The 26057-nt window shown below is 39.7% G+C and overlaps 1 protein-coding gene across 1 annotated transcript in view; it reads left to right on the top strand.

Moving 5' to 3' along the window:
• PALMD (palmdelphin) overlaps positions 1 to 25289 on the top strand; it is a 49170-nt gene extending 23881 nt beyond the window's left edge. Inside the window, exons 4-8 of the mRNA XM_026497551.4 lie at positions 17535 to 17649; positions 17786 to 17819; positions 17940 to 18053; positions 19643 to 20737; positions 24935 to 25289. Coding sequence (XP_026353336.2) covers positions 17535 to 17649; positions 17786 to 17819; positions 17940 to 18053; positions 19643 to 20737; positions 24935 to 24978 — 1402 coding nt within the window. The 3' untranslated portion in view covers positions 24979 to 25289. The remainder of the gene's footprint in view (positions 1 to 17534; positions 17650 to 17785; positions 17820 to 17939; positions 18054 to 19642; positions 20738 to 24934) is intronic.
• The last annotated feature ends 768 nt before the right edge of the window (positions 25290 to 26057 follow it).

Raw genomic sequence — 26057 nt, 5'->3', positions numbered from 1 at the left:
CGAATGCTCTGAGAAGCACATAAGCTTCTAGTAGTATTGACCGTGGCTTGCCTAGCTAGAGTCCCTATCAGACAAAAAAAAAAAAAAAAAAAAAAAAGGAGGAGGAGCAGGAAGAAGTAAAGAAACCATATTTATCAGCCATATTACCCGCCAGGTACTTTTCATATATCATCCCATTTAATCTTCAGAACCTTGTGACACAGTGTTGAAGAATTCACACAAGTAGGAAGTGGTGGATCAGAAACTCACTCATTTGGCTACCGGATGCTGTCTATACAGTGACAGCACACAGCATTGCAGACCACACACCATGGTCTGAAGAGCTATTCTGTCTAATAGGAAGTCTTTAAAGCATGTTCTGTCTCTTGGTTCTCCTTCCTCCAAACAGCTCCTACCACACTCCGGATGTTCTTCCGTGTCGCTCTAGTGTCTGTATTACACAACCACTTCCGTATCTATACGTTACCCAATGTCTGCCATCTTATTACGACTTATTAAGGCTTTACTTTTCTTTCATTTTTTGTTTTAATTGAAATACAGTTGACCTATAATATTATATCAGTTTCAAGTGTACAGTGTCGTGATTCAACAGCTCTATACGTTACACGATGCTCACTGTGGGAAGTGTAGTCACCATCTGTCACCAGACGATGTTATTACAATGTTATTGACTGGATTCCCTGTGCCGGGCTTTTCACTCCTGTGACTTCCCTACAACTTTGTTTTCAATCTTCAGGATGTCATTAGCCATCAGGACTCCTTTATTAACACCAAATGATGTTAAGCCCCAAGTACAAATAATAATGACAGGAATGGTTCATTTTTAAATGATCTTGTACAATTTGCAAAGCACTTGCACCTACATTAAGCCATTTCGTTCTCACAGCAATCCGAGAAAGATAGCACTGACACCTCCATGGCAGAGACGACGAAGAGGCTCAGAGAGGATAAGGGACTTAATTAAGGTCACAGAGTCATTAAAGAGTAAACTTGGGCCTCAAAGCAAGTCAGGTTCGGTGCTCTCCCGCTCTAAAACTAAAGGAGTGTTGTGGGTGTAAATGTTCTGGAAATGGTAAAACACTCACGCCTCATAACAAATTGCTTTGTTTAAGGAACGGTCCCCAAAAGACGTATTTGCAAAGATTAGAAAAGAATTTGCACCGCTGGGACCCACGTAGGCATGTTTATCTGGTTAAAAATGGGCAGGGAACAGAATGTTCCGAAGCAACATAGGGAGACACAAAATATCCGTGCCTCGTCTGCAGCCTCCACGGCTGCCCAGCGTTATAGAAATCATGTTGCCAAAGCAGCTTTACCTGATAACTGAACACTTTCTTCTCAGATATTTCTAAAGCGGCTAAACAAGCCGGTGTGTGCTTTTAAAATCAATCTTTCTCCAAAACAACTACCCCAGTCCCTCAGGAGCTTTTCTTACCAGCTACACAGAGTACATTTTCCTGTCAGCTCCAAGAAGCAACCAAGTCAACGGATGGCCATTGAAGCCGGCAGAGCCATCCTCCTGCTCTAAGCCCAGAAAGCGTCCCAAAGCCTGAATGTGGTTTATCACTTGACTTAGGTGACTGCTCAAGGGTGACATTTGCCATCTGCCAGGCCTCTCAGCTACAGGATAAGCTTCTAATGGGAACATCAAAATAGAAACGGTGCTATTACCTCAGAGTGTGTAGCAGGGCCAGGCTGCCCCCAGAGTTTTCATTCCCACTACTTCGTCCACGGTCTTGTGAGGTGAAGTGAAAGAGCGTGGCCTTTGGCCTTCAAATCCCTGTTCTGCCAACCATAGCGCGTAGAAGCTTAGACGAGTTCTTTCATCTCTTTGGGCCTCAGTTTCCTGGTCAGTAATAGTGGGACAATTAGAGGAACTTCTCGGGACTTTATGAGTAAAGCAGCTTCTGGAGTGCCTGACACATGGTAGGTGTTCAAAAAATGTTAGATCCTATTCCTTATTAGGAGTCAAAAATAATTAAAAGAAAGATGGGGATGTTTATCTTTTGGCCAAGATCTCTCATTTCTTTATGCCACTACAAAGAATCTTTTTCTTCGAGTAAACTGAGATTACCACCCAACTGGGATTCCTTCCATTCAGAAATAATTGATGGGTTTTCTTTATGGCTTGAAGACCGTGATGCTAACACCAGCAGTTAATTTTTACACAGGATGTGTTATAGACCAGGTGCTGTGTTAAGCACTTCATGTAGATTATTTCACTGAATTCTCACAACCGTCTTATGAGGTAGATAACATTTAATAGGTGAGGAAAAAAATGACATTTGTAGATACTAAGTTGCCCTGACTCATATAGCTAAAAAATTAAGATTCAGGATTTAAAATCTAATTAAAAGGCTTAATTATAAAAATAAATTATGCCTCAGATCCTGCAGACAACTTTTATAGAAGTTAAATCCTGTAAATGTTACCCTTTTACAGCACTTATTATTTCCAGTCCTTGCAATGATCTCACTCTCTTGCGTGCATCATTTTATATAGACCTTCAGATGACTCCGCCATATTGAAAATACTCAGAGGTCCACTGACTCACACCTAACCTTTAAGTAAAACATGTCTGCTTATTCATCCTCTCATCTTTTCTTTCAGGGAAGCAACATTTCAGAAAATAAGTAGGTTTCCATGGTTTTTGTCTCAGAGACACATTCTTAGCTTTGGAACAGTATTAGTGAGTATTTTGCCTGGTGCCCTGATGAATGCCTTAAGAGGAAATGTTCCCAGGAGGAAAATGATATTGAACATCTCCTTCTGAATCACTTTGCTTAAATAGAGTTTCAGTTTGCCTCCCAAATGAGCCCTGTTCTTACTGTGACCACTGAACCGTTTACTTCCTGATTGTAAGCACAGGTGCAAATCCAACATTGACTTCTCAGTCCAGACAGCCATGTGCACACATTTATAGGCTCAGAAATCCTCTTCTGTCACGTCTGTTGCTTTCCTCCATCCAATAGCCTACACCCAAAATGACACCCCCCCCCCCAAGCTCCCTCAGAAGTATCCAAAGGAGCTATGTCGTTCGCATTCTAGATTCCTCTTTCCGATGCGGCTGCCCAACTGTTCTCCACGACTCCCTCTGCCAAAATGCCTTGCATCGAGATGCCCTCCAGACACTTGCTACTTTTTGAACTGTGTCCAAAGACCTCTGACTTTAACTGGAGCACACAGAGCGCCTGAGAGAAATGTCATGAGCATAAAATGCAAAAGGTTAACTGCCAAGGAGAATGAGGCAAGCGCACTCCTTTCCCTTTGAGAAGGATTATCTACGTATGATTAAATGTTCTCTAGAAAGGATTTTTTTTTCATATTCCAAAGCACCTTTCTGACCCTCTGCCTTCTTTAATGAGCTTCCCTTTGTCTCCAAGTGGCTAGAAACTACCTGTCTGTATGGTGCTAACAGGAAGCTGCGTGAAGGAGTGGATTTCTGTGTGACTGCATGCCATGCGAAAATCTGAGCAACGGGCCATTACTGAGGCTGCCACCACCCCACATGAGTTAAGGGAAATTCCTCCACAAATGGAGATGCAGTATTAGGAAATGCATTCTGCTCAATATCACATAAAGCAATAATCTACTCAGTTAACTCAGAAAAAGAGCAGGCAAGATTCAATTTCAAGAAAGCAACCCAAAGGATTGATGTAGAAATATAAAGGTTAAATGATTTTGTTGCTGGTTGTGGTTTATCAAAGTTCAGCTCGTTAGGATTTCTATCACATTTAACCCCTGCATGATGCTTGGGTCTACCTGTGAGGGCCCGCTGTGCCTGAATGAAACTAACAGCTCATCCAACACAGCGAGGAAGGCTGCATGAAAAATAATCACATTCGAAATGTTCCTGCCTTCCTGCCCCGACCCAGCCAGCCACAGCTAACATCACATGTGGGAGAGAGACACAAGCTGCTCTTCTGTGACGATACGAGAGAGAAGAGAAAGGGGAAAAAGGCAAAAAAAAAAAAAAAAAGAGAGAGAGAGAGAGAGAGAACCCACCATTTGTTTCTTCTTAAATTTGCTGTTGCCTAGAAACACTTAAGAAATTATTCTGAAGCAATTACGCGAGTCAAAATCATTCCGAGCATGTTTTTCACTATCCATATTTGACTAATTGGTTTATCAGATTTGCAAGAGTTCATCTGTTGTTGTTTTTAATTTCCCAGATATTCTGATTATTTTTAATTCAGAAGACTTTTTAATTTCACAAAAAGAGCAAATAAATCAAATTTCCAGCAAAAAAAAAAAGGAAGAAATCTATCCCCCAACCCCCACCAGAGAAAGCCTAGTACAATGCCTAGCACATAGTAGGAATTCCTGTGACTACCTAGCTTAATAAATGAATGAACGGAAAAATATGGATGATCAATGAATGGATGGATGGATGGTTGGCTGAATGGATGGCCAGACTTGAACATACCACCTATTAAAGGGACCAGCTAAAGATTACACAATGACTTGAACATTAAGGAACTAAAAAGGAAAGCCTTGAAATTCTTTAAAAAATAAAAAAGAATAAGTACCCAACTATCTTGAGTCAAGGGGAAAGTTACATGGCAGTGATACCCCTGGTTTCTGAGGCCACTGTTGATGGCTCACCATCTCTTCACTTTCTCACCTCTCCCCTCTTATATATGCTCTTTTATTTCCTTATCCCCCATGTCCCAGCCTTCTCTGTTGTTCACACCTGCCAATCTCATCCATAGGTTAATAGAAATAAGGGTTAAATTTACACAGAATAAACACTCCCTCACCATGGTAGGCCAAAAGGTAGATTAGAATAACACCACTCCACTGAAATTCAATAATAACAGCTGCTCTTTATGGAGCACGTATTATGTCCTAAACATTATTCTGAGAATGATAATTCTCTGGAAGTCTGATTGGTGTTGTTTCACATATAAGGACACAAAAACACAGAAAGCTGTAAAACTAATAACAGTCAAGCCATGAGTCACACGTAAATCTTTCTGACTCCAGAGCCATTCCACCATGACTCACTCTTATTCTTGATTCAGTTCAATAAACATTTATAAAGAACCCCCCACTTCGAACCCATCTTCATCTTCTAGAGGAGATTGAGAACCATAAGTGCTTCAAAGCAAATATTTATTTATGTTTACCTCGCCTTAGATCTTTTAACTTTACAAAGTGATTTTACATTAATTATTTCATTCAAAACAACATTCAGTAACTGGAAACACAAATTTAAAACCATTAGCATGGATGTCATAAATCTTTGGCTGTGTTGCCCTGAATAAAGAAGGAAGAAAGGAGTAAATGAACAAAGGAGAAAGTGGGAGGGGGGTTAGTTGCAGTGATCCATCCTCCAGGTCATTGTCCTAAAGAATGTTCAAAGGCCGAGACTCTTTTGTATAATGTGATACCAAAGGGCCTAGGCTTCCCATTGCCCAAGATGGTCCCCACCCCAGCGCCAGCCCCTGGGCTAAATTTATCAGGTCAAAATCTTCCACACCACACCCCTTGGAATGAATCTTTTTTCTGCCACAAGGCAAGAAGTCCATTTAGACCACCCCAGACTAACTGATCTTGGTTGGTTATTCTATGTTATATTAAGGTTGGAATTTATATTTATGGGTCTTCAAATAATAGAACCCTGTTCTTGGTATCAAATATGAACAATTAATACTAGAAGCAAAGCAAAAACGAAGTGGATAGAGAGTTGGAAATACAGTGGCTGCTCTATAATGCCGTTGGAGGCAAATGCTAAGAGTTGCAAGGCACAAAGCCAGTAATTATTTCTGAGTAGAGAAAGTCAATGGCTGTATACATCATTGGCCATGTTTTGCCATTTCATAATATGGTCACAAGTAGTTTATTTACTAAAAATATTTTTCCCCTACAACCTTTTTTTTTTTTAAAGAAAACAAGCTTCCCCGAGTCATGGATAAGCACATTTGCAGCTAACTTGCCATGTCCTGGAGATAGCAGTATTCGCAGGTCACTTGGGAAACTCATTACACCTACGTAGAGGTCAATTTGAATTATTATTAAAATTATTTAGCTCTTATTACGTGTTTGGCATGTACGACAAAGCTCTCTACAGGCTCTAATTAAAAGCCACACACCCGGTTTCTGTTCTCCCAGAACATTCAAGAAGCCCATACCACACCAACCTCCAGAGCATGCATTTATTTACATTCATTTGAAAAATTATGTTTGTAATCTGCACATGAAAGTGGCTGATTCTCTGAAAACCAGTTTGGTTTCTTATTTTTCATGGCAAATGAAACCCTTAATTTACAAAATATGATTCTGTTTAAGAGGGTTCGCTTTTCTACTAGATTATTATCTTCTAACGTTACCTGCCTACATGGCAGTTCCAAATCAGTATCATCTGCCCATGAGATAATTATTAATATCTACCGAGTTATATTAGGAGATGAGAGTCACCCATGCAAAAGCTGCTCACATGTAACTATAAATTATTCAGCTTTTCTAAACATCTGCTCTGTTCCCAATTATCAGAGCCGACTGACACTTGTTTCAATGTCACTGCTGGGCTAGCTCTCTGCCTCTTGTTATCTTGAAGCTGCTGTGTTATACTGCTCCTCCTGTTCTTAAACGCTCAGGATTAGAGGCAGTAGATCTGGCTCCGGGCAAACTGAGAGTTTGTTGTATGCCAAATGCCCTTTAATTCTCTGGCATGCTTACCCATAGCATGTGACTGTTTGCACTGGTGGGTTAGCTCTTCCTTCTCATACACATGCCCTTTGGCAAAGTCTGATTATAAGGCAATTCTTGTCCTATGCCTGTGCATAGAAGTATTCTTCATTCTTTTTGATATGCTTTTATTTCAGTTTGGTGAATAAAATGTGCCTGACATGTAGTAAGTGCTTTTAAATAGTGTGTTAAATGGTTGATGAAATTTATCAGACCCCTAGTTTTTAAAAATAAAACAAACAAAAAAGCCTACCTTCTACTAGACTGCATGTTCTCAATTTTATGAGAAAATATTGTTTGATAATACCATGAAGCAAACTATCTATAAAGATAAAATATTTTTAAACTCTGATCCATTATTAATCACTCATTAGCCCATGACATATGACCAACACACTGCAGTCAAGATAACCTGGTTAAAATCATCAGCTACATGTGCTCAGTAGTATCGGTTGTGATTCCAAAGTTATTCATTTAACCCAGTTATGGTTAAAAAGTAAATAAAAAGATCTTTCTTTTTTCATCGTAAACCTTAGCCATTCAATAATAACTAGCTATCGTCAATAGAAACCATGTTAGTTTTGATAGATGATCCAGAAACATGTAAATTCCTTAATCGCCAGGCACAAAGCTGATTTATTTTTCTACTTTTACTGGCTAAGTACCTGAAGTGCAAGATACTAATGAGTAATTTTACAAATCAAAGAATAAAAATATGGAAAAATCTCATACAATTGGTGACTCAAAGATTCAATCCCGTAAGGCAATGCAATAGTTAGCATACCGGTTTTGATGCTTTTAAAAGATTCCATAATAGCAGTGGTTTAAACAAGATTAGAAGGGTCATTTCTCCACACCCATAACAATCCTAGCTGGGAGACATTCAAGGGAAGAGGAGAAGCAACGTCCCATGAGATGATCAATGATAGACAGGCCCTGTTTCTTTCTGTCTTGTTGCTTTGCTTCCTAAGAGACACCCAGGTCGGATGGCCAAAGACAGCTCACCACCACCACGTCCACATTCCAGCGTAGGAAGGGGAGGATAAATGGAGGGCAAACAGTTCTATTTTAAAGATATGACCTGAAAATTGCAGAGGTCACTTCTGCTAATATCCTATTAGCCAGAATTTAGTCACATGGCTCCATTTAAATGCAAAGGAGACTGGGAAATGTAGTCTGTAGCAGGGTAGCTGGGGAGACATATAAAACTCAAGGAGGTCTATTACCAAAAACAACAGGAGAAATGGGTTGGGGTGAGGGGGCCTTAGCAGGTTGTCAAAACAGACTAGCATATTATCTCATTTATAAAATAGATAACATTTGTTAAATAAACACCATCCCCATAAATGTTATGAAAATTCTAATAATGCTGGAGTGCTGTGTTGGTTTTCTGTCTAGAACTATATTTTTAAAGACAGGTGTGTCCTTGAACCTATATTAACACCCACACTTGCTCCAAAATCATTGATATTGGAGTTAAAGATCAAATCCCCAAATAGATCCGGTAGGTTTTCTTTTTTTTGTTGGAGTTGTCATCGATGGCCCTCCCCTCCCTAGCAGAGTAGGAAGAGAAAGGGCAAACTACTACATTATTGACTAATTCCTCTGTGTCATACCCTATGCTAGAGGCTTACAAACATGATTTCATTTACCTCCTGAAGATAACCTTTTGTAAATACTATCGTTATTCACCAAATGAGAAGATGGAAGCTTGGTTGGGCTAAGTAAATAAGCCAAGTGTGTTAGACTTGGTTAACTTTGGGCTCACTTTCTTGTTTCCATGGGTAGAACAGAAAAAAGACCTTCCCACAAAAACTCCATGGGTAGAACAGAAAAAAGACCTTCCCACAAAAACTCACAACATGTAGGTAAACCACCAGCCACCTCCTGTTCTCCCAAGATTCAGTGAGAAAGAAAGGAAAAAGAATCTGCATCCCAAGGGAAGAGTCAAAGATTACAACTGCTCACCACTCCAGGCCGAATTCAACACCCACTGGAAGCAAACACATTCTGAGAGCCTGTGAGTCCCAAAAGAAACTGGATCCTTCTTTGTCTAGCTTGGGGTGGGGCTGGTGAGGTGGTCCTAGCACTTCCATCAGCTGGTTTCAGAGGTATATCAGCGGTGGCACAGCCTGGATCAAGTCCTGCTGATTCAGGCCATCCCAGAGAAATGATCATTGGGCCCTCTTTGGGTGTAGTCCTGGCTTTTAATAAGAGAGCATGGGGTCCCCAAGAGGCAAACAGGTCATCAGTCTTTTCAAAGTATACAGCTAAAGCCAGTCACAAACTTAATTTCAAACATGGCATCAGTGATTACCTTCAAACTACAGTTTTATAATCAAATTACATCAGCTAGCTTTTATTTAAGACCTAAAACTTCTATGACTTTGAACAACAGTTTTGTATCCGAACAAAGAAAGGCTCTCTATAAAGTGGCTATAGCTGAGGGAGACCCCAGTCTCTGAAAGAGACTGTTCTAAGAGCTTCTACCAAAATCCAAACTCAAGCAGCCAAAAAAGAAAAGAAAAGAAAAAGAGAGCAAGGAAGAAAGAGAAGAAGGAAGGAAGAAAGGAGGGGAGGGAGGGAGGGAAAGAAAGAAAAAGGAAAAAAAAGGAAGAGAAAATAAAAAAAAAGAAAAGAGAAGAAAAGGAGACAAAGCCTTGACTTTAGTCCTGGTCAGAGCGTCCACTAAGCAGAAAAATCCTAGTATAACACAATGACCCTAATGAAAGCCAGAACAGAAATATTACCTTTATATGTAATGAGTCAGCACTGTTACATGTGGGTGGACCCCAGCTAGGATGTCAATCTTCTCTTTCTTTGTTATGATAGCAAGTAAGAAATCCTTTCACACAGCTCTGCAAAATTAATGTCGCACCTAAGTTCATAAGAACCCACTTTTTAAAGTTTTGTTCCCATAGTGGTTAATTAGAAAGCTGTTAAAAGCCCAGGCTCTGTCGGCAGAGATTTGATTTCAAATTCTGTCCTGCCACAAGCTACCTGTAAGCCTCCAGGCCAGTTGCCTGTCTAGGCGCCCTGCTTGCTTATCTGTCAAATGGAAGTAATAATGGTTCTCATGGGGGTTGTTGGGAGGACTAATTAGGTCAATGCCTGATACAGTGGCGATATTCAATACATTTTAAAGGTTGTTACAATTGCTAGCAAAGAAAACGATGGAAAGTAGGATGTAACTTCCCTGAGTTCCAGCCTTTTTGGCCCCAGTGGCAAACTTCATTAGGTTGTTAGTCCTTGTTAACTCCACCAAAAACTGAAAGAGATAAATGGACACTTCGCAGCAGAAAAATTGCCTTCTGAAATAGCCCCTTCTTGGTGCATCCAGCATTTATGCACTGCCCTTTTTCTAAGACAAAAAATTGCATGTTGAAATTGGATTGGGGACATTATCTCGTGATGATTAAGGGAGGTTATTACTAGAACAGTGCATGAAATGAAAGCCACCTGCTTTCACCTAGGGAGCTCTTGAAAATAACCCTATTTTCCCCCAGCAAATAGGCAAGCAGAAGAAAGATTCCAATAATGGATAGCATTACAAATCCTTTTCCGTGTACTCTGCTTATCTAAATTGGCACATGATGCCTGCCCACCATCTCTCAGAAATCGTGAGAGGTGCTAACTCATCCATCGGGCCCCGCCTAACAGCCCAGGAGGCACCAACAAGGAGATTTCTCTTTCCCCGCTGCCTGTTTCTCGTCAAACTGAATCAGCATTTCTGGGAGCTCAGTTCCCATTCAGAAAGGTAATACCTTCTAAAGACAGGCACAGCGGCGCTTAGGGAAAAAAAACCCATCTGCTGAGACATAAGCAGGTGAAGGTTAGGAAGTTAGCCCCTAGTGACCTCCCCAAAAGCTTTCCATGTGAAAAAGAGTTTTACATATATATAAATTTAGATTTATATGTAAAATTTTATATATACACACATTTGTATGTTTATGTATGTGTGCAATACGGATGAGCGTACATACATATATATGCAGACATGCACAGATATATATACACACATATATATTTCCCCAGTACTTCACGTATACTTGCTAAATTTTTCTCTCTACCCAAAACTTTTGGAAAAAGATTAGATATGAGTCCCCAATTTAAGCTCCGAATTTTTTTTTGAAGATTTCGTTTATTTATTTGACAGAGAGAGAGAGACAGCCAGCGAGAGAGGGAACACAAGCAGGGGGAGTGGAAAAGGAAGCAGCAGGCTCCCAGCGGAGCAGGGACCCCGATGCAGGGCTCGATCCCAGGACTCTGGGATCAGACCCTGGGCCAAAGGCAAACACTTAATGACTGAGCCACCCAGGTGCCCCTAAGCCCCAAAGTTTTTTGCTTTAAATCAGGGTTGAGTATCCTTTTCATTATGAATGGTCACTGAGCCAGGAAAAAATCAATAAATGCATAAATAGATACAGATACAGAGAAATTTGAAAAGGAAGTTAATGCACATGGTAATTTTAAGTAAAAGTAAGGCTGATCAAATTCTATTCAACAAATAATAGTTTGGATTCCATATTATAGCCACACGGAAAAGAGAAATGATGAGGGAAAAGTACAAATATCAGAGAGATGGATATTTTAAAAATCCCTCATGAAGCATGTATCAAGCACCTAGCATACCAAGCACTGTTTTAGGCTCTCTCAACCTCAGCACCATTGACATTTTGGACCAGAGGAAGTCTTTGTCGTGGGGGACTGTTTCGCACCTCCTACGATGTTTAGCAGCGTCCCTGGCGTCCACCGACGAGATGCCAGTGGCAAGTCCTCAAACTGTGACAGCCAACATGTCTCCAGCATTGCCAGATGGCCTCAGGGGGGAAGTCGCTGTCAGTTGAGACCCACTGTGCTATATATACAAAAATTGTGCCTACATACCGGTTGCAATTTTTGTTTTTTTGTTTGATTAAGATTTTAGTTATTTATTTGTCAGAGAGAGTAAGCACGAGTGGGGGAGCAGCAGGCAGAGAGAGAAGCAGACTCCCTGCTGAGCAGAGAGCCCGATCCAGGACTTGGTCTCAGGACCCTGGGATGATCACCTGAGCCAAAGGCAGACACTTAACCCACTGAGCCACCCAGGCGCCCTGCAATTTTTGTTTTATGTTCTTTAAGAACAGGCAATCCTCAAAAACTTGGTGCATTGTCTAGGGTGGAGCTCATTAGACCTCCTCTTCCCCTGCCAGACTACTGTAGTGCCTCTGACTTCCGACCCTGGGCGGGGGGGGGGGGGGGGGGGGGGGGGGGGCTGGCAGAAGCCAGGTCCCTGCTCCGTTACTCTTTTCTGGGTTTCCCATCCCTTCTGCTGGCATTCTGAGCTGTCAGAAAGCTTTTCTAGAATGACAAATCTCTAACATTTATCTTTTGATGTTATTTATATTGTCCACAAATAATATACAGAAGTAGCAAATCAATATATAAAAATGGGATATAGAGTTCTGCTTTGAAGCGAGAATTTTAGGAAATGCTCTTTATCAATAAGCATCTCCTGTAGGGGTTTGTGATTCTATGTAATTAGCCCCAGAAGGCCTCTTTATTGTCCTATGTAACCGACAGTTGGCTGTAACGAAATGATAAAGAACAGAAAGAGGGTGTTTGTTGGTTTCTGTTTGGTTTTCATAAACATGCCTGATGTGTCATCTGACTGCAACCTCATATTAATGCGTCTTTCATCCAGTGACTTGAAAACCTTCAAAAACATTCATTAGCAGACACTTTGATGAGGTTAGCAGGCTTTCAACCTCATACTCTTACCATATTAGTCTGAAGACATCCATGAGAATCATAGAGCATTATATTACCCCTGGGCCTCTTTACAGAGGAAAACATCTACAAATGCCAGTGCATTTCTAAGTCCCTGAGATGTAATTGGCCAAACAGATCCTGAACCTGTCTCTGTGCCCAGCTATAGAAAAGGGCAGAAGCAGGAGGAAACCAGCATTTGCTGAATGCTTGCTATTTCTTTTACTCTTTATTATATCCTGTGAAATAGCAACATTGCCCAGATTTCTAAATGTTTAATTGCTCCAGGATTCCATCCTAGGAAGCCCTGACTTTCTAGGAAATCTTATTCATTCCTATGGCTATAAATACCAACTCCCAAATTTATTTTTTTAACATTTTATTTATTTGAGAGAGTGAGCATGAGACGGGGGCAGAGGGAGAGGGAAAAGCAGACTCCCTACTGAGCAGGAAGCATGATGTGGGGCTTGATCCCAGGACACTGGGATCATGACACGAGCCAAAGGCAGATGCTTAACCGACTGAGCCACCCAGGTACCTCACCAACTCCCAAATTTATATTCAAACTCGGACTTCTCTGAGCTCCTGACTTTTATATCTAGCTGTTTTCTCCATGTCACCATTGACTGTCTCGAAGTTACCACCTCCCCCGCCAATCTCTTTTCTACTACCTCCCAGATTTCTGTCTAACCATTTGTGTTCACATCTTCCCAATTATTCACAAACACTGGAACCGCCCTTGACTACTCTCTCTCACACCCCACATATAATGTATCAGAAAATCCTGGCAACTCTTCCTTCAAAATATTTCCAGAATCTTATCACTTCTCCCCCTTCTACCAGCAACTGCCTTGAATAAGCCACCTTCATGTGAAGTATGGCAACTGACCTCCATGTTTCTCCCCCAACCCCCACCCCAGTCTGTTCTCCACACAGCAGCCAATGTAACCGGCTAAATTTCAGGTCATAACCTGTTTGTCTTCTGCTCAGAACTCCCCATGGTTCCCCAAAGGCCTCGCCATGCATTAGGCCCCATATGATCTAGTCACCCACCACCTCTCTGACTTCATTTCTCACCACTCTCCTCCTTATTGCCTGTGCTCTTTGAGTTTTGTAGTTACTCTTCCTTCTCTTGGAAGCACACTTCCCTTGAAACCCTCACATATCCTTCTCTCGCTTCTTTCATGTCTCTGCTCAAATGACACTTTATCACTTAGCCTCTCCCTGACCACACTGTGCAAACAGTGCCCCTTCCCCAGGCACTCTTCATCCCCTTTTCTTTCTGGTTATAGCCCTTATCCTTTTTCTTGGAAATATTTTTCTTCATAAATAAATGTGTGTGTGCACAGATATATACACAAAAAACAAATATGTGTGTGTGTGTGTATATATATATATATACACACACATATATACACACACATATATGTAAATATATATGTACATACATTTGCAGGAATTGGCAAACTATGGCCCAGGACAAAATTTAGCCCTAGCTTATTTCTGTATAGCTAGGAATGGTTTTTTTACTACTTAAGGGATATGAAAAGAAAAACAAACCCAAAAAAAGATGACTATACAACAGGAATTGTATGGGGCCTGCAAAGCCGAAGATATTTACTATCCGGCCCTTCATAGAAAAGGTTGCCAGCCCCTCTATTAGTGTATTGTCTGTGTCCTCCCACTAGAATGTAAACTCCTTGAGAGCAGGGAATTTGTTTTATTTGCTGTCATATCCCTAGCAGATAGGATTGTGCCCAGTACAAAATAGATGCTAAACAAACATTTTTGAATGAATGAATGAAGATAATGAGGCTTAGCAAGGTCTGCTGACTTGTCTTGGGTCACATAGGAAGTTGGAAGATGAACCAGTATTTAAACCCAGGTCCATCCAGTTCCACAGGTGAATCCTGCAGTCTAAGAGCTACTTGCAGCAATGATTTGACTATCCTCATTGTCTACTCAAAGGCTCCTCGTTAGACTGCCTCAAACATGCTATTGGGTAAAGGACCCTGTGAGACAGGGTGTAGAAGGAGAAAGACACACAGTGTATGGCAGAAAAACTTTAATTAATTATACCATAATAACACTTACATCTCATATCAACCATATTCAATGTGCTTTTATATAGATCCCCTCTTCTTAGCTTCACCAAATTTCTGTATAAACTAAGGCAGGTACTATATTCTCATTGTACATGTTACAAAACCGAGTTTCGGGGAGGCTAAAGGAATAGGTTCTCTCAAGTAGTGAATAGCAGAAATGGAATAATCTAGATCTATCACTTTTAGTATAGACCTTTCCATTCTACCAACCAACATATATCCCTACAACTCTACTGATAGGCAAACGTGGTACCATGGATGGAGATAGATTTTTTTTTAATTTAAATTCAATTAGTTAACATATAGTGTATCATTAGTTTCTAATGTAGAGTTCAGTTTTTCATCTGTTGCATATAATACCCAGTGCTCATTACATTACGTGCCTTCCTTAATGCCCATCACCCAGTTACCCCATCCCCCATCCGCCATCCCCATAACCCTGTTTGTTTCCTAGAGTTAAAGAGTCTCTTATGGTTTGTCTCCCTCTATGATTTCATGTTATTTTCCCCTTCCTTCCTCTATGATCCTCTGCTTTATTTCTTAAATTCCACATATGAGTGAAACCATATGATAATTCTTTCTCTGATTGACTTATTTTGCTTAACATAATGCCCTCCAGTTCCATCCATGTCAATGTAAATGGTGAGATATCATCTTTTTTGATGGCTGAGTAATATTACATTATATATATACCACATCTTCTTTATCCATTCATCTGTCCATGGACATCTGGGCTCCTTCCATAGTTTGGCTATTGTAAACATTGCTCCTATAAACACTGGGGTACAGGTGCCCCTTCAGATCACTACATTTGTATCTTTGGGGTAAATACCCAGTAGTGTAATTGCTGGGTTGTAGGGTAGCTCTATTTTCAACTTTCTGAGGAACCTCCATACTGTTTTCCAGAGTGGCTGCACCAGCTTGCATTCCCACCAACAGTGTAAGAGGGTTCCCCTTTCTCTGCATCCTTGCCAACATTTGTCGTTTCCTGACTTGTTGATTTTAGCCATTCTCACATGTGTGAGGTGGTATTGCATTGTGGTTTTGATTTGTATTTCCCTGATGCCAAGCGATGTTGAAATTTTTTCATGTGTCTGTTGGCCATTTGTATATCTTCTTTGGAGAAATGTCTGTTACATGTCTTCTGCCCATTTCTTGACTGGATTATTTGTTTTTGGGGTGCTTAGTTTGATAAGTTCTTTATAGATCTTGGATACTAGCCCTTTATCTGATAAGACATTTGCAAATAACTTCTCCCATTCTGCAAGTTGTCTTTTGGTTTTGTCAATGGTTTCCTTTGCTGTGTAAAATCTCTCTATCTTGATGAAGTCCCAATAGTTCATTTTTGCCTTTGTTTCCCTTCCTTTGGAGACGTGTCTAGCAAGAAGTTGCTGCAGCTGAGGTCACAGAGGTTGCTGCCTGTGTTCTCCTCAAGGATTTTGATGGATTCCTGTCTCACATTTAGGTCTTTCATCCATTTTGAGTCTATTTTTGTGTATGATGTAAGAAAATGGTCCAGTTTCACTCTTCTGCATGTGGCTGTCCAATTTTCTCAACATCTTTGTTGAAGAGACTTTTTTTCCATTGGATATTCCCTCCTACTTTGTTGAAGATTAGTTGACAACAAAGTTGAGAGTCCATTTCTGGGTTCTCTATTCTGTTCCATTGATCTATAGGATGACAGTGACACCTCAGTAACTTCTAAGAAACAAACGTACTACATTTTACCTGGAGTTCTATGACACATAAAAAAACTTCCTTAGCTACAAATAGCCAGACACCAATGGCCAGAGGCAGCAGGAAAGTCAGAACTTTGAAACTCTAGCAATGAGTAGGAGAATGGTCAAGCAGACCATATCTTGGGCTATTATTGGTGTGATAATAGCACAAGATTTTTGAACTGCCAGATCCATAATCATCTTAAGGAAGGAAGCCAGGAAAACTGACAATTATCATAGCAGATGCAAATACCCATGGCTGTCACCTCCTGGACTAGTTGCTCTATCTAATCAACCATCCCCTGAGGCAGCTGACTTTAGAGTTCAGGGTATTTGAGAAACTATACATATTTTGTGGCAATCAAGGGTCAGCCTTACTAACTGCATGAGTGCCAGTGGCTGTATGTTTTTATACAGGACAGAAGTCATGACACCACACCCTGATGTTAACTTGAATCTGACATGCAGCTGCACTCTGGTCAATATTCCAGCTCAAAATGTTTGCAACAGTCCAATTTCAAATGTCTGTCTCTTTGTCCTTATAAGTTTCCTTACACTTCATCAGGCCATGTGTGCCTTTTTTTTTTTTCCTCCAGAAGATGTAGTCTCTATAAACAGCAGCCGCAGAGACCACTATCCTAGGGTTTGTCCATTTCTCACCTCTCTACACTGCTCACTACAATATGGCACCATTCTTAGGAAACTGTAAAATTAAAATGAAGTATCATTTTCAATGACAGGATATGCAGGGTTTTGAAGTGATAGTTTTGATTGTTAAATTAAGTCTAAACATTATAATCTTATAAAGTGTTGATTGGTTAGAAAAAATTCATAATAATGCTTTCTCTGAATAATTTATATGGAGACTTGGGTAAGAAAAATTGGTAAGCTACGTAATAACTACTGATGAACCATTCCTTTTGGTTCAACTTGAAACTTAAGTCTCTTTATAAACGAAAATTTTCTAATTATTTGGAAATTACATTAGCAGTTGGAATGACGAAAATGAGGCAAGGTTCAAATACTTTTTACCTAAGAATTCCCTTTGTCAAAATTGTTGTTTTAACTGAATTGAAGATTGTTAAATCAAAGTCAGGTATTAGGTACCTTCTATGTACTAAATGTGATGGTTAGTGTGATCCTATGTTCTTAAAAGGTGTCTGCATATTTACATGCAATATTCCACAGAAAGTATATATATGGAGAAAATATATTTGGGAACTCTGCGTTTGTACTTTCTTAAGCAGTGAAAAGCATATCTTTCTGTTGTCAGACTTGAGAAAGAGATCCAAGATCTTGAAAAAGCTGAGCTGCAAATCTCAACCAATGAAGAGGCAATTTTAAAGAAACTAAAATCAGTTGAGAGGACAACAGAAGACATAATAAGGGTGAGTATTAACATTTCAAACTATGAGCTCCTCCCAGAATGAGTCCACAAATAGTATATAATTCCTTAAGCTATATCCACATTTAGAATTTGTGTTTTAAACTGTATTAATTATGGGGAATTCTTCTTTCTTATAGTCTGTGAAGGTGGAAAAGGAAGAAACATCAGAAGGTATGTTTTCGAGCAGTCTATTCTGTAGCTAACTATGATATTTTTTACTAAGCCCACAGAAATTTTCCCATTATTATAAATATATCCTAAACACATTTTGAATTAATATTAATTTTACAGAGTCAATTGAAGACATCTATGCTAATATCCCTGACCTTCCAAAATCCTACGTGCCTTCCAGATTAAGGAAGGAAAGAAATGAAGGAATAGAAGATGATGAACAAAACAGAAAAGGTATATGAAAAATCTGTCTCCAAAGGCAGCTTCTCAAATTCAGATTTTACAATGTCAGATATTAGCAACTTGCTAAGACATCCAACGCTTCGGGTGAAGCAATGGTCCATTTGACAAAGTTCCAAAAGGTATTTGAGTCACTTGTACTGGTAGGGATAAGGGGGTTACGTATTTATGCAAACTAGGTAGAGACAAAAAAGGTCAAGTCTTGAAAGAGACAAACTCTTAAAAGCAAAGCTCCCCTGCTCAAAAATCTCTCTCCCCAAGTACTCCATCTTGGGTTACTAAGATCCTTTGTGAAAATAAAAATATCCTCTTGAGAAGTTTAGACATGATTTACCCCCACGTGGGAATGATTTTCATAAAACTTATACTTCAAAGCCTCCGGACAAAATGAAGGCTTGTCTGGGGGCAGAGAAGAAACCTTTGAAGTTTAGACTAGAAAAGGAAGTCACACTCTATATGCAGGGAGCAGTCATTCATTTAAATATTCAACAAATATGTAGTGACCACGTTTTACATGGCAAGCTCAGTTCTTGCACTAGGAATCCAGGAGTGAATAAAACAGCCATTATCTCTGCCCTCTTGGAGCTGACATCCTAAAGGAGAAAATGGACCAAAAATTGAGTAAATGCATAAAATATATCATATGAGGGTATGAAAATACTAAAGACTAAAGCAGAGGAGGACAGGGAGAGTGGGGATGGTGGTGGGGAGGGGGGCTGCAGTTTTAGTTGGGTAGCCAGGGAAGGCTACTGAGGAGGAGGTATGGATCCAGAAGGGTCCAAACAGGGAGGTGGGAGGTCACAACGGAAGCAAGCACTGCCACATTGTAATTTGGCCCAGATTCCTATTAGCTCTTAAAACCCCAGTCATAAGGAATTTCCCACGCTGTGAAGCAGAGCTCAACTACCCAGCGCTCTCCAGTTTGGTTGTTTTCAGTTCAGCTGATATGGCTCTATTTTTCCCCCTACTTGAAAATTGGAGTGAAAGAAACCGAAAAAGAAGGCAGAAGGAGAAGCATGTGATTCTAACCTCCCTCCTCCCTCTTCAATAGCAGTTCTACATTTAAACAAGCTCCCTGCTGTGAAAACTTTAGAACACTCCTCTATAATTTCAGAGGCTGCTGGCCCACACAGCAAGGATGTGACCTAAGAACATGCACTGTGCCAGGCCTTTTACCTGCTGCAATGCCTAGTGCGACGTAGTCCTAACGAACCAAGAGGTCTGATTCCTCCCATTGACTAATGTAAGAGTATAATCCGTCTTTTTGGATGTATTAGTTACAAATAGAATATTTTTCGGTTTCCCAGTGAAGATCCTAACTGTTTGGAATCATCAGCTTCTCTTCTCCAACCAACTTTTCAATCCCATTTTTCAGTCATCCCAGGCATCCTTACATAAAAACCTATGTCATTACCCTGTTGGCCATTATCCAACTAAGGAATAAAATCAAAAGTTAAAAACAGACAACATCTCACATAAAAGAATATCAAAGAGTATATTTAGCATAAAAATACAGTGAAAGCAGACTACTTTAGAAGAGAAAAAATTTAACTAAATCAAAGATCAAATTTCTCTCTCAACAGCTTTGTATGCCATGGAAATTAAAGTCGAAAAAGACTTGAAAACTGGAGAAAGTACAGTCCTGTCGTCAATACCTCTCCCCTCAGATGACTTTAAAGGTACAGGGATAAAAGTTTACGACGACGGGCAAAAGTCAGTATACGCAGTGAGCTCTAATCACGGTGGGGCGTACAACGGCACCGATGGCCTGGCCCCAGTGGAGGTGGAGGAACTTTTGAGACAAGCCTCCGAGAGAAACTCTAAATCCCCAACAGAGTATCATGAGCCTGTCTATGCCAATCCATTTTGCAGGCCTACAACTCCACAGAGGGAGAAGGTAACTCCTGGACCAAACTTTCAGGAAAGGATAAAGATGAAAGCTAACGGACTAGGTAAGGATATGAATGAATCCATGCACAATCTGGACAATGGGCTCCCAGAAGGGAGGGGCAACAGTTTCAATCATGTCAGCCCCGTTCGGCCGACACCTCAACCCCGCTCAATGACTCAACAAGCTGAGGAGATGCCCCACACCCTACCACAGCGGCTGATGACTCCTTGGGAAGAATCCAATGCGATGCAGGACAAATATGTGGCCTCTCCAAAGGCAAGACTGAGTCCCAGTGAAGCACTAGCTGCCAAGTCAAAACACCAGGATTCTTCTGCTGCTTGCCAGGAGGATGAGGAAGACATTAGATATAATATCGTTCATTCCCTGCCTTCTGATATGGCCGATTCAGAACCTGTGACGATGATTTTCATGGGGTATCAGCAGGCAGAAGACAATGAAGAAGAAAAGAAGCTTCTGGCAGGGTATGACGGGATCATCCATGCTGAGCTGGTTGTGATTGACGATGAGGAGGAGGGTGAAGGGGAAGCTGAGAAGCCGTCCTACCATCCCGTAGCTCCCTACAGTCAGGTTTACCAGCCAGCCACACCAACACCGCTTCCTAGAAAGAGATCAGAAGTTAATCCCTGTGAAAACACAAACCACAAATCTCCCCACAAAAATTCCATATCCCGGAAAGAGCAAGAAGAAAGCTTAGGCAACCCGGTTCAACACTCTCCGCTTGACGTTCAGATCGCCGGAGATGGGACTGAGGACCCGTCCTTAACAGGTAATGAGAACAACAGGGCTTGCCACTGCTGCTTAATCATGTGACAACCTTCCTTTTCTGTTGTTAACACACCCTCTTGCTTTCAGCTTTTTTGACCACCTCATAGACTAATACACGCTAAGGGTTGGTTTTTTTGTTCATGCTGACCTGAATTATTGCCGCTGTAACTAAAGTGATTAAGTCACTTCGAGAGATAAAATGAAAAAAATAATTGTTGCCTTGTTTGGATAGTGCATTGACTGACCTTACAAACTTGAAATTTGTCTTCTGTGGCAGTGTGGCGCTGTTTGTGAATGTATTTGGATCACTAAAATGTCGGATCATCTACGTTGTGTCTTTTCCCACCAGAAACTGATGCCAGCTACTTGTTTGTGCCTCTTTGTTATTTCAACTTCTTACCTAAGTTAACAAGTTGCCTTAATTTTGCAAGAGAAAACAAGAAACAGATTTTATTTTCAGGGCAATATATTATTACTTTGCTATATGTTGTTTCTCTATACTTTTATAGTTTAACTTTATTTCCTTAATTTTTCTACATTTTAAAATAGAATGTCAATTTATTTTAATTATCTATAACATTTAACTTACCATAGACTTCCTGAACTTAACAATTTTTTCTATTTTCTATATATTCACATTTCTCATTCTCTATAGTTGTATAGCTATCTAGCTTTTTTAGCATTAAATGGAAAACTTTTCTACAAAAGTGATAGCTCATCAATTTAAATTCCTTATTATCACTCGAATATTGTATTCTACTCCTCGTTTACAAAAAAAAAAAGACAAATAAGAATCTGACAAAATCAATTATAATAGCTGTACTTAACCTTAGCTAAATACCTACGTCAAATTACCCAGACATCTAGGTTCTGGGCGTGTGAATGGGATGGTAAATTTTAAATGTTTCTAATGGACAGATTCTTGTTAAAAAGCAATAAATATTAAGTCCCAGCTAATTCAGCAAGCAGGACTTGATAATTCTATAGAAGTGTGGTAGTACTTGCGTAATTCAGGAAGGGTTCTTCTGCAACCCATAAGCCCAATCTGGGGCTGCCAATAATACAATGAAATGGACTTCTTCCATTCTTTTAAAGAGTTAAATTAGGCATACACTGAAATTTAATTATCTGAAGAATTTCTAACCTCTTGCTAAGTGTACAGTTATCTTCCTCAATCAGAGTTGAGTGATGTGTCCCCATAATGAAAACCGGCTAAAATTAAACATTTCTTTCCATTTTGAGAATGAATTTTGTTTGCTGATCAAATTTTGCATCTTAAATGCATTTTTAAAACAACAACACAGTAGACTTAGAAAAGAGAAACACTGATGATGGTCAAGAGCACTAACATTAGCCACCATAAAACCTTCCATTTTTGAACTTGGATGTTAGCCACCTCCCCCCAAATGCCCTTATTCCTTCTCCCCTACCCATGTCAACACATTTACCCCATAGAAAAAGACAGGAAGTGACTAACATTTCCAGACAACACTAATCATGCCACTGAACTAAAATAATGAAAACAGGAAGACCTTTTCCAGACAAAGTAACAATGCAAAGTTCCGTACTATCAATCAAAGCATATTATAAACAGAATGCTCCAAATTCCTTGCCTTCTATCATGATATTGTTTTACATTTCTGTTTTCCAATTCAGTGCATGGATCAGAGAGCTGATATTTTTTTAAAGGGGTTTTTTAAATAAGCATATCATATTGACATATGCCCTCACCCTCAGGAGGCATCCACATACATAGAACATAGAGCCACCTGTGCAGTTCACTTTCACAAGCACCATGTAGGTTGAGCATCTCCCCCGACACCCCAAAAATGCTTTTTGATACCTGAAAATCCATCATTTCAGTAAATTCCTTTATTCATGGTATAGGCCCCCTGCTAAAATATTCTTGGTAGGCATAATAGTTAAGAATTATTAGTCTCTTAGTGCAAATGTTATGAGAGCCTTATCTAAGAGCAATTTTGAGCTTGGAAAAGAGCACAGAGGAGGAAGAAAGAGAGGGGAAAGTGGAGCCTGGAAGTCCAGATGTCTTAGTTAAAACCTTTGAACAGGTTAAGACATGACAAGAAAATTCAGCGAAGTTATGTCCATCTGCTAAAATAAATATAACAGGGTCATGTTCTAAAGTATAGTTCAATGGCAGGCACATCCACCAATGAGTGGCCCCAGTAAGATTTTACTGGGACTCCACTACTATTCCCACCAACTAGGCAACTGGCTTTCTTTGGTAGTTAGTCCTCACCAACCTACTCTTGTATTTCTTCTAGCTCTATTCACCCCTCTTAGATATGTCAGCGGCATTTCATGATGACAGAGGTAGGGAACCTCAGCTCCGAGGGATTCACATGCTATTGGTGTCAAAATTGCCAACCTGTGGCAATCATTAGGAGCCAAGGAATACTGAGAATAAGAAGGCAAGCTCTCTTCCACCAAGTTCAACCAGCCAAAACGAAATGTCTGAATTGCTGTAGGGGGAGGAGGTAAACATCAGAAAAAGAGCAGAAAGGAGAAAATAAAAAGAAAAGCTGATGGCCCAGGTATTTTACCTGCTACGCCTCCCTATTGCCAATATGCTCGGGCCCCACATGTCTACTTGAAACTCACACCATCTACTTGCCACAGGCCTAAAGAAAAAAAATAGCAGACTCTAACAACCTAGAATTCCCTTTTTTCCCTTAAGAAATGGAACAGTGAGCTGCTGGATCCCCTCACTCCTAAGGATGTCTTTCAAGAACTTCATTGAACTGCCCATAGCACAAATGCTGTGTCTGATTTACCAAATCTCAAACTGAGGAATAACTGTAAGGAGGAAGACTTTCTCCCTGCCTTAAAAGAGACCTTTAAAAAGTCCCTTAAAATGGACTTTTCCCCTGCTCTCTTTTTTGTATGGCCACGGTAGAGGTCCATAAGATCCAAGAGTAGAAAATATAAAGCCTTGCTTTCTGCCTTCAATTCACCTCCTGCCGTGGAAGTACAGTCCTCTCCTCAGGCTTCTCCATCCAACATCTCCCAGCAATAGAGACCATCCTCCTGGCTACAGAGTAAAGGAAATTCTCTCAGCTGGTCCTAAATTCAAGGAAATATTCTTGACCCTGACATTAGAAATGACCATTCCCCATAAGATTCCACAGGAAAGAATGCTCCTGGACTTCATTTAAATGAAAACATTTCATGTAAGTAGAATAACAAAAGAAAAGTAATTATAGTCTCATTACAGTATTGGATCCCCCATCACTTCTCATATTTGTGAAAAAGAGCTCCTTAGAGATGGGGTCATTTTATTTGTTAATAGACAACTAATTATATGACTGGAAAATGAGAGAACAAGCCTTCCCTTTTTTAATTTTTTTCATTAAATGAAATCTTGCAATCAATTAAATAGCTGACTCTTGGGCCATATTTGCACATGAATACAACGATCAGTGCCTTGAAAGCAACTTTCAACTTTTGGAACATGACTGAGGCAGCTCTACCCTGAAGTCCTAAGTATTAAGAGCATGATGCCAGAACATTGGAGGAGTGTTACGAATTCTAAATCTACCTTAAAAAAAATAGTTTCTACATCATATTTATCATTAGCAGTGGAATATGCTCAAAAGATATACTATCATTTGAAAGTATACTTATAACAAATACCGACAAAGACATAATTTTATAATTACTCCAACTCTTAATAACTGGTTCACATTTTTTCACTCACAAAGAAATATGTTTCTGACATTCTATATCCAAGGATGGAGCCCCCTGGGATAACCAAGTTTGATGACTTAGATGATAACTCAACCATGAATTAAAGTTAATGTCAGTGCCTTTTTTTAGTAGTGCATAGCTCAGAAGTAGGCACAAAATATGGTCATTGATGTATAGGAATTTATCTAAGGCTAATAGTGAAATTGCACACTAATCCTCTATTGACTCAATTTATGCTGTTTTTGCCCTTCTAATTTTTCTAATCTTTATAGAAATAGGTTCCTTCTAGTTTTGAACCTGCTTCAGCCCTAGTTAACCATAGCTTATTATTTCTACTATCTTTTTGTGCTACTAAAACAATGCTCACATTTTTGGATAAAATCATCTGAGGTATGTTTCAAACTTTCCTGCATTCTATGAAATGGTCATTTAGAGTGAAAACTAAGCTCTTTTTTTATAACTCTCTATTTTTTTTTTTTTTAATTTTCAGCTTTAAGGATGAGAATGGCAAAACTGGGGAAAAAAGTTATCTGAGAGGTGTATCATCTACCTAAACATCCTTTGGAGAAGAAACTAAGAAACATTTGCCAACTTCTCTTCTGGGTATTTTGTTTCTTTTTTCCTGAGACTCCAAAAATTATAATTATAGCCATATTAAGCCATGTGAATAAGCAGTAGTCATCATTTGTGAAAAATCCCAAAAAAGCTAGGGAGAACAAACGCTTAACTTTTCCAGTTTCTTGACACAACTCAGTGCGGGGGAGAAACCAGCATATTTTTATTGTATTGATACCAAAGCATTTCTAATAAGAGTGTGTTAAATTTAAGAATAAAGTTATTTAAAATAGCCTGACTATATTCTATTAACTGACACGGTAATTTTACCAATACAAAGATTGAAAGATCATAGAAAGCCATTGCAACCTCATCACAGAAATATTCATTTTCAACCCTAACAAGTAAACATGACATCCCAAATCTACAAGGCATTAAGACAACTGCATCCTCCCGCTAAGGACCAGTTGATTTGGTCTTTGCATCCATCCCAAAGGTGCATGCAATAATTAACCTCATATTTTGGGACTAGATTTGTAGTATCTTGATATTATTCATGACATGTACATTTTGTACATGATAACTGACACATTTATTCTTATTGAAATATTATCTTTACTTCCATTCAGTTCAGTGTGAACTCCATGGTGCAATGACTGATTATGACCAAAGGCTATTAGATGGAGGACTTCCCATATTCTCAAAGAATACAAATCTAGCCTAATGTTTGACCAATCCTTGTAAACATATTAGAAGCCTAATATTAAAACTTAATAAGAATGTGTATAGCATGTCATTCCTAAGTGCTCTTGCCAAGATGTTAAATCCCGATTTTAAGAATACTCCCACTCCAGTTCTCTCCTCCTCTACCTTATTGTCCTATCCTCCACCCAACACTCTCAAAATCCATCTTCACACATCTTCCCCTGCATCATGCCAGTGCATATTACCCAGGTCCTTCAAGTCCTTTAGTGAATAGTCTGTTTCTCTTCAGGGCAGAAACTGAATTTCTTTGGTGAAACTATGATGAGACCTTATCTTGGTTACTGGTGTGGAGG

The sequence above is a fragment of the Ursus arctos genome, unplaced genomic scaffold (genome assembly GCF_023065955.2).
Source record: "Ursus arctos isolate Adak ecotype North America unplaced genomic scaffold, UrsArc2.0 scaffold_12, whole genome shotgun sequence".
In the NCBI taxonomy this organism is placed as follows: Eukaryota; Metazoa; Chordata; class Mammalia; order Carnivora; family Ursidae; genus Ursus; species Ursus arctos.
This window is presented reverse-complemented; position numbering and strand designations above follow the sequence as displayed.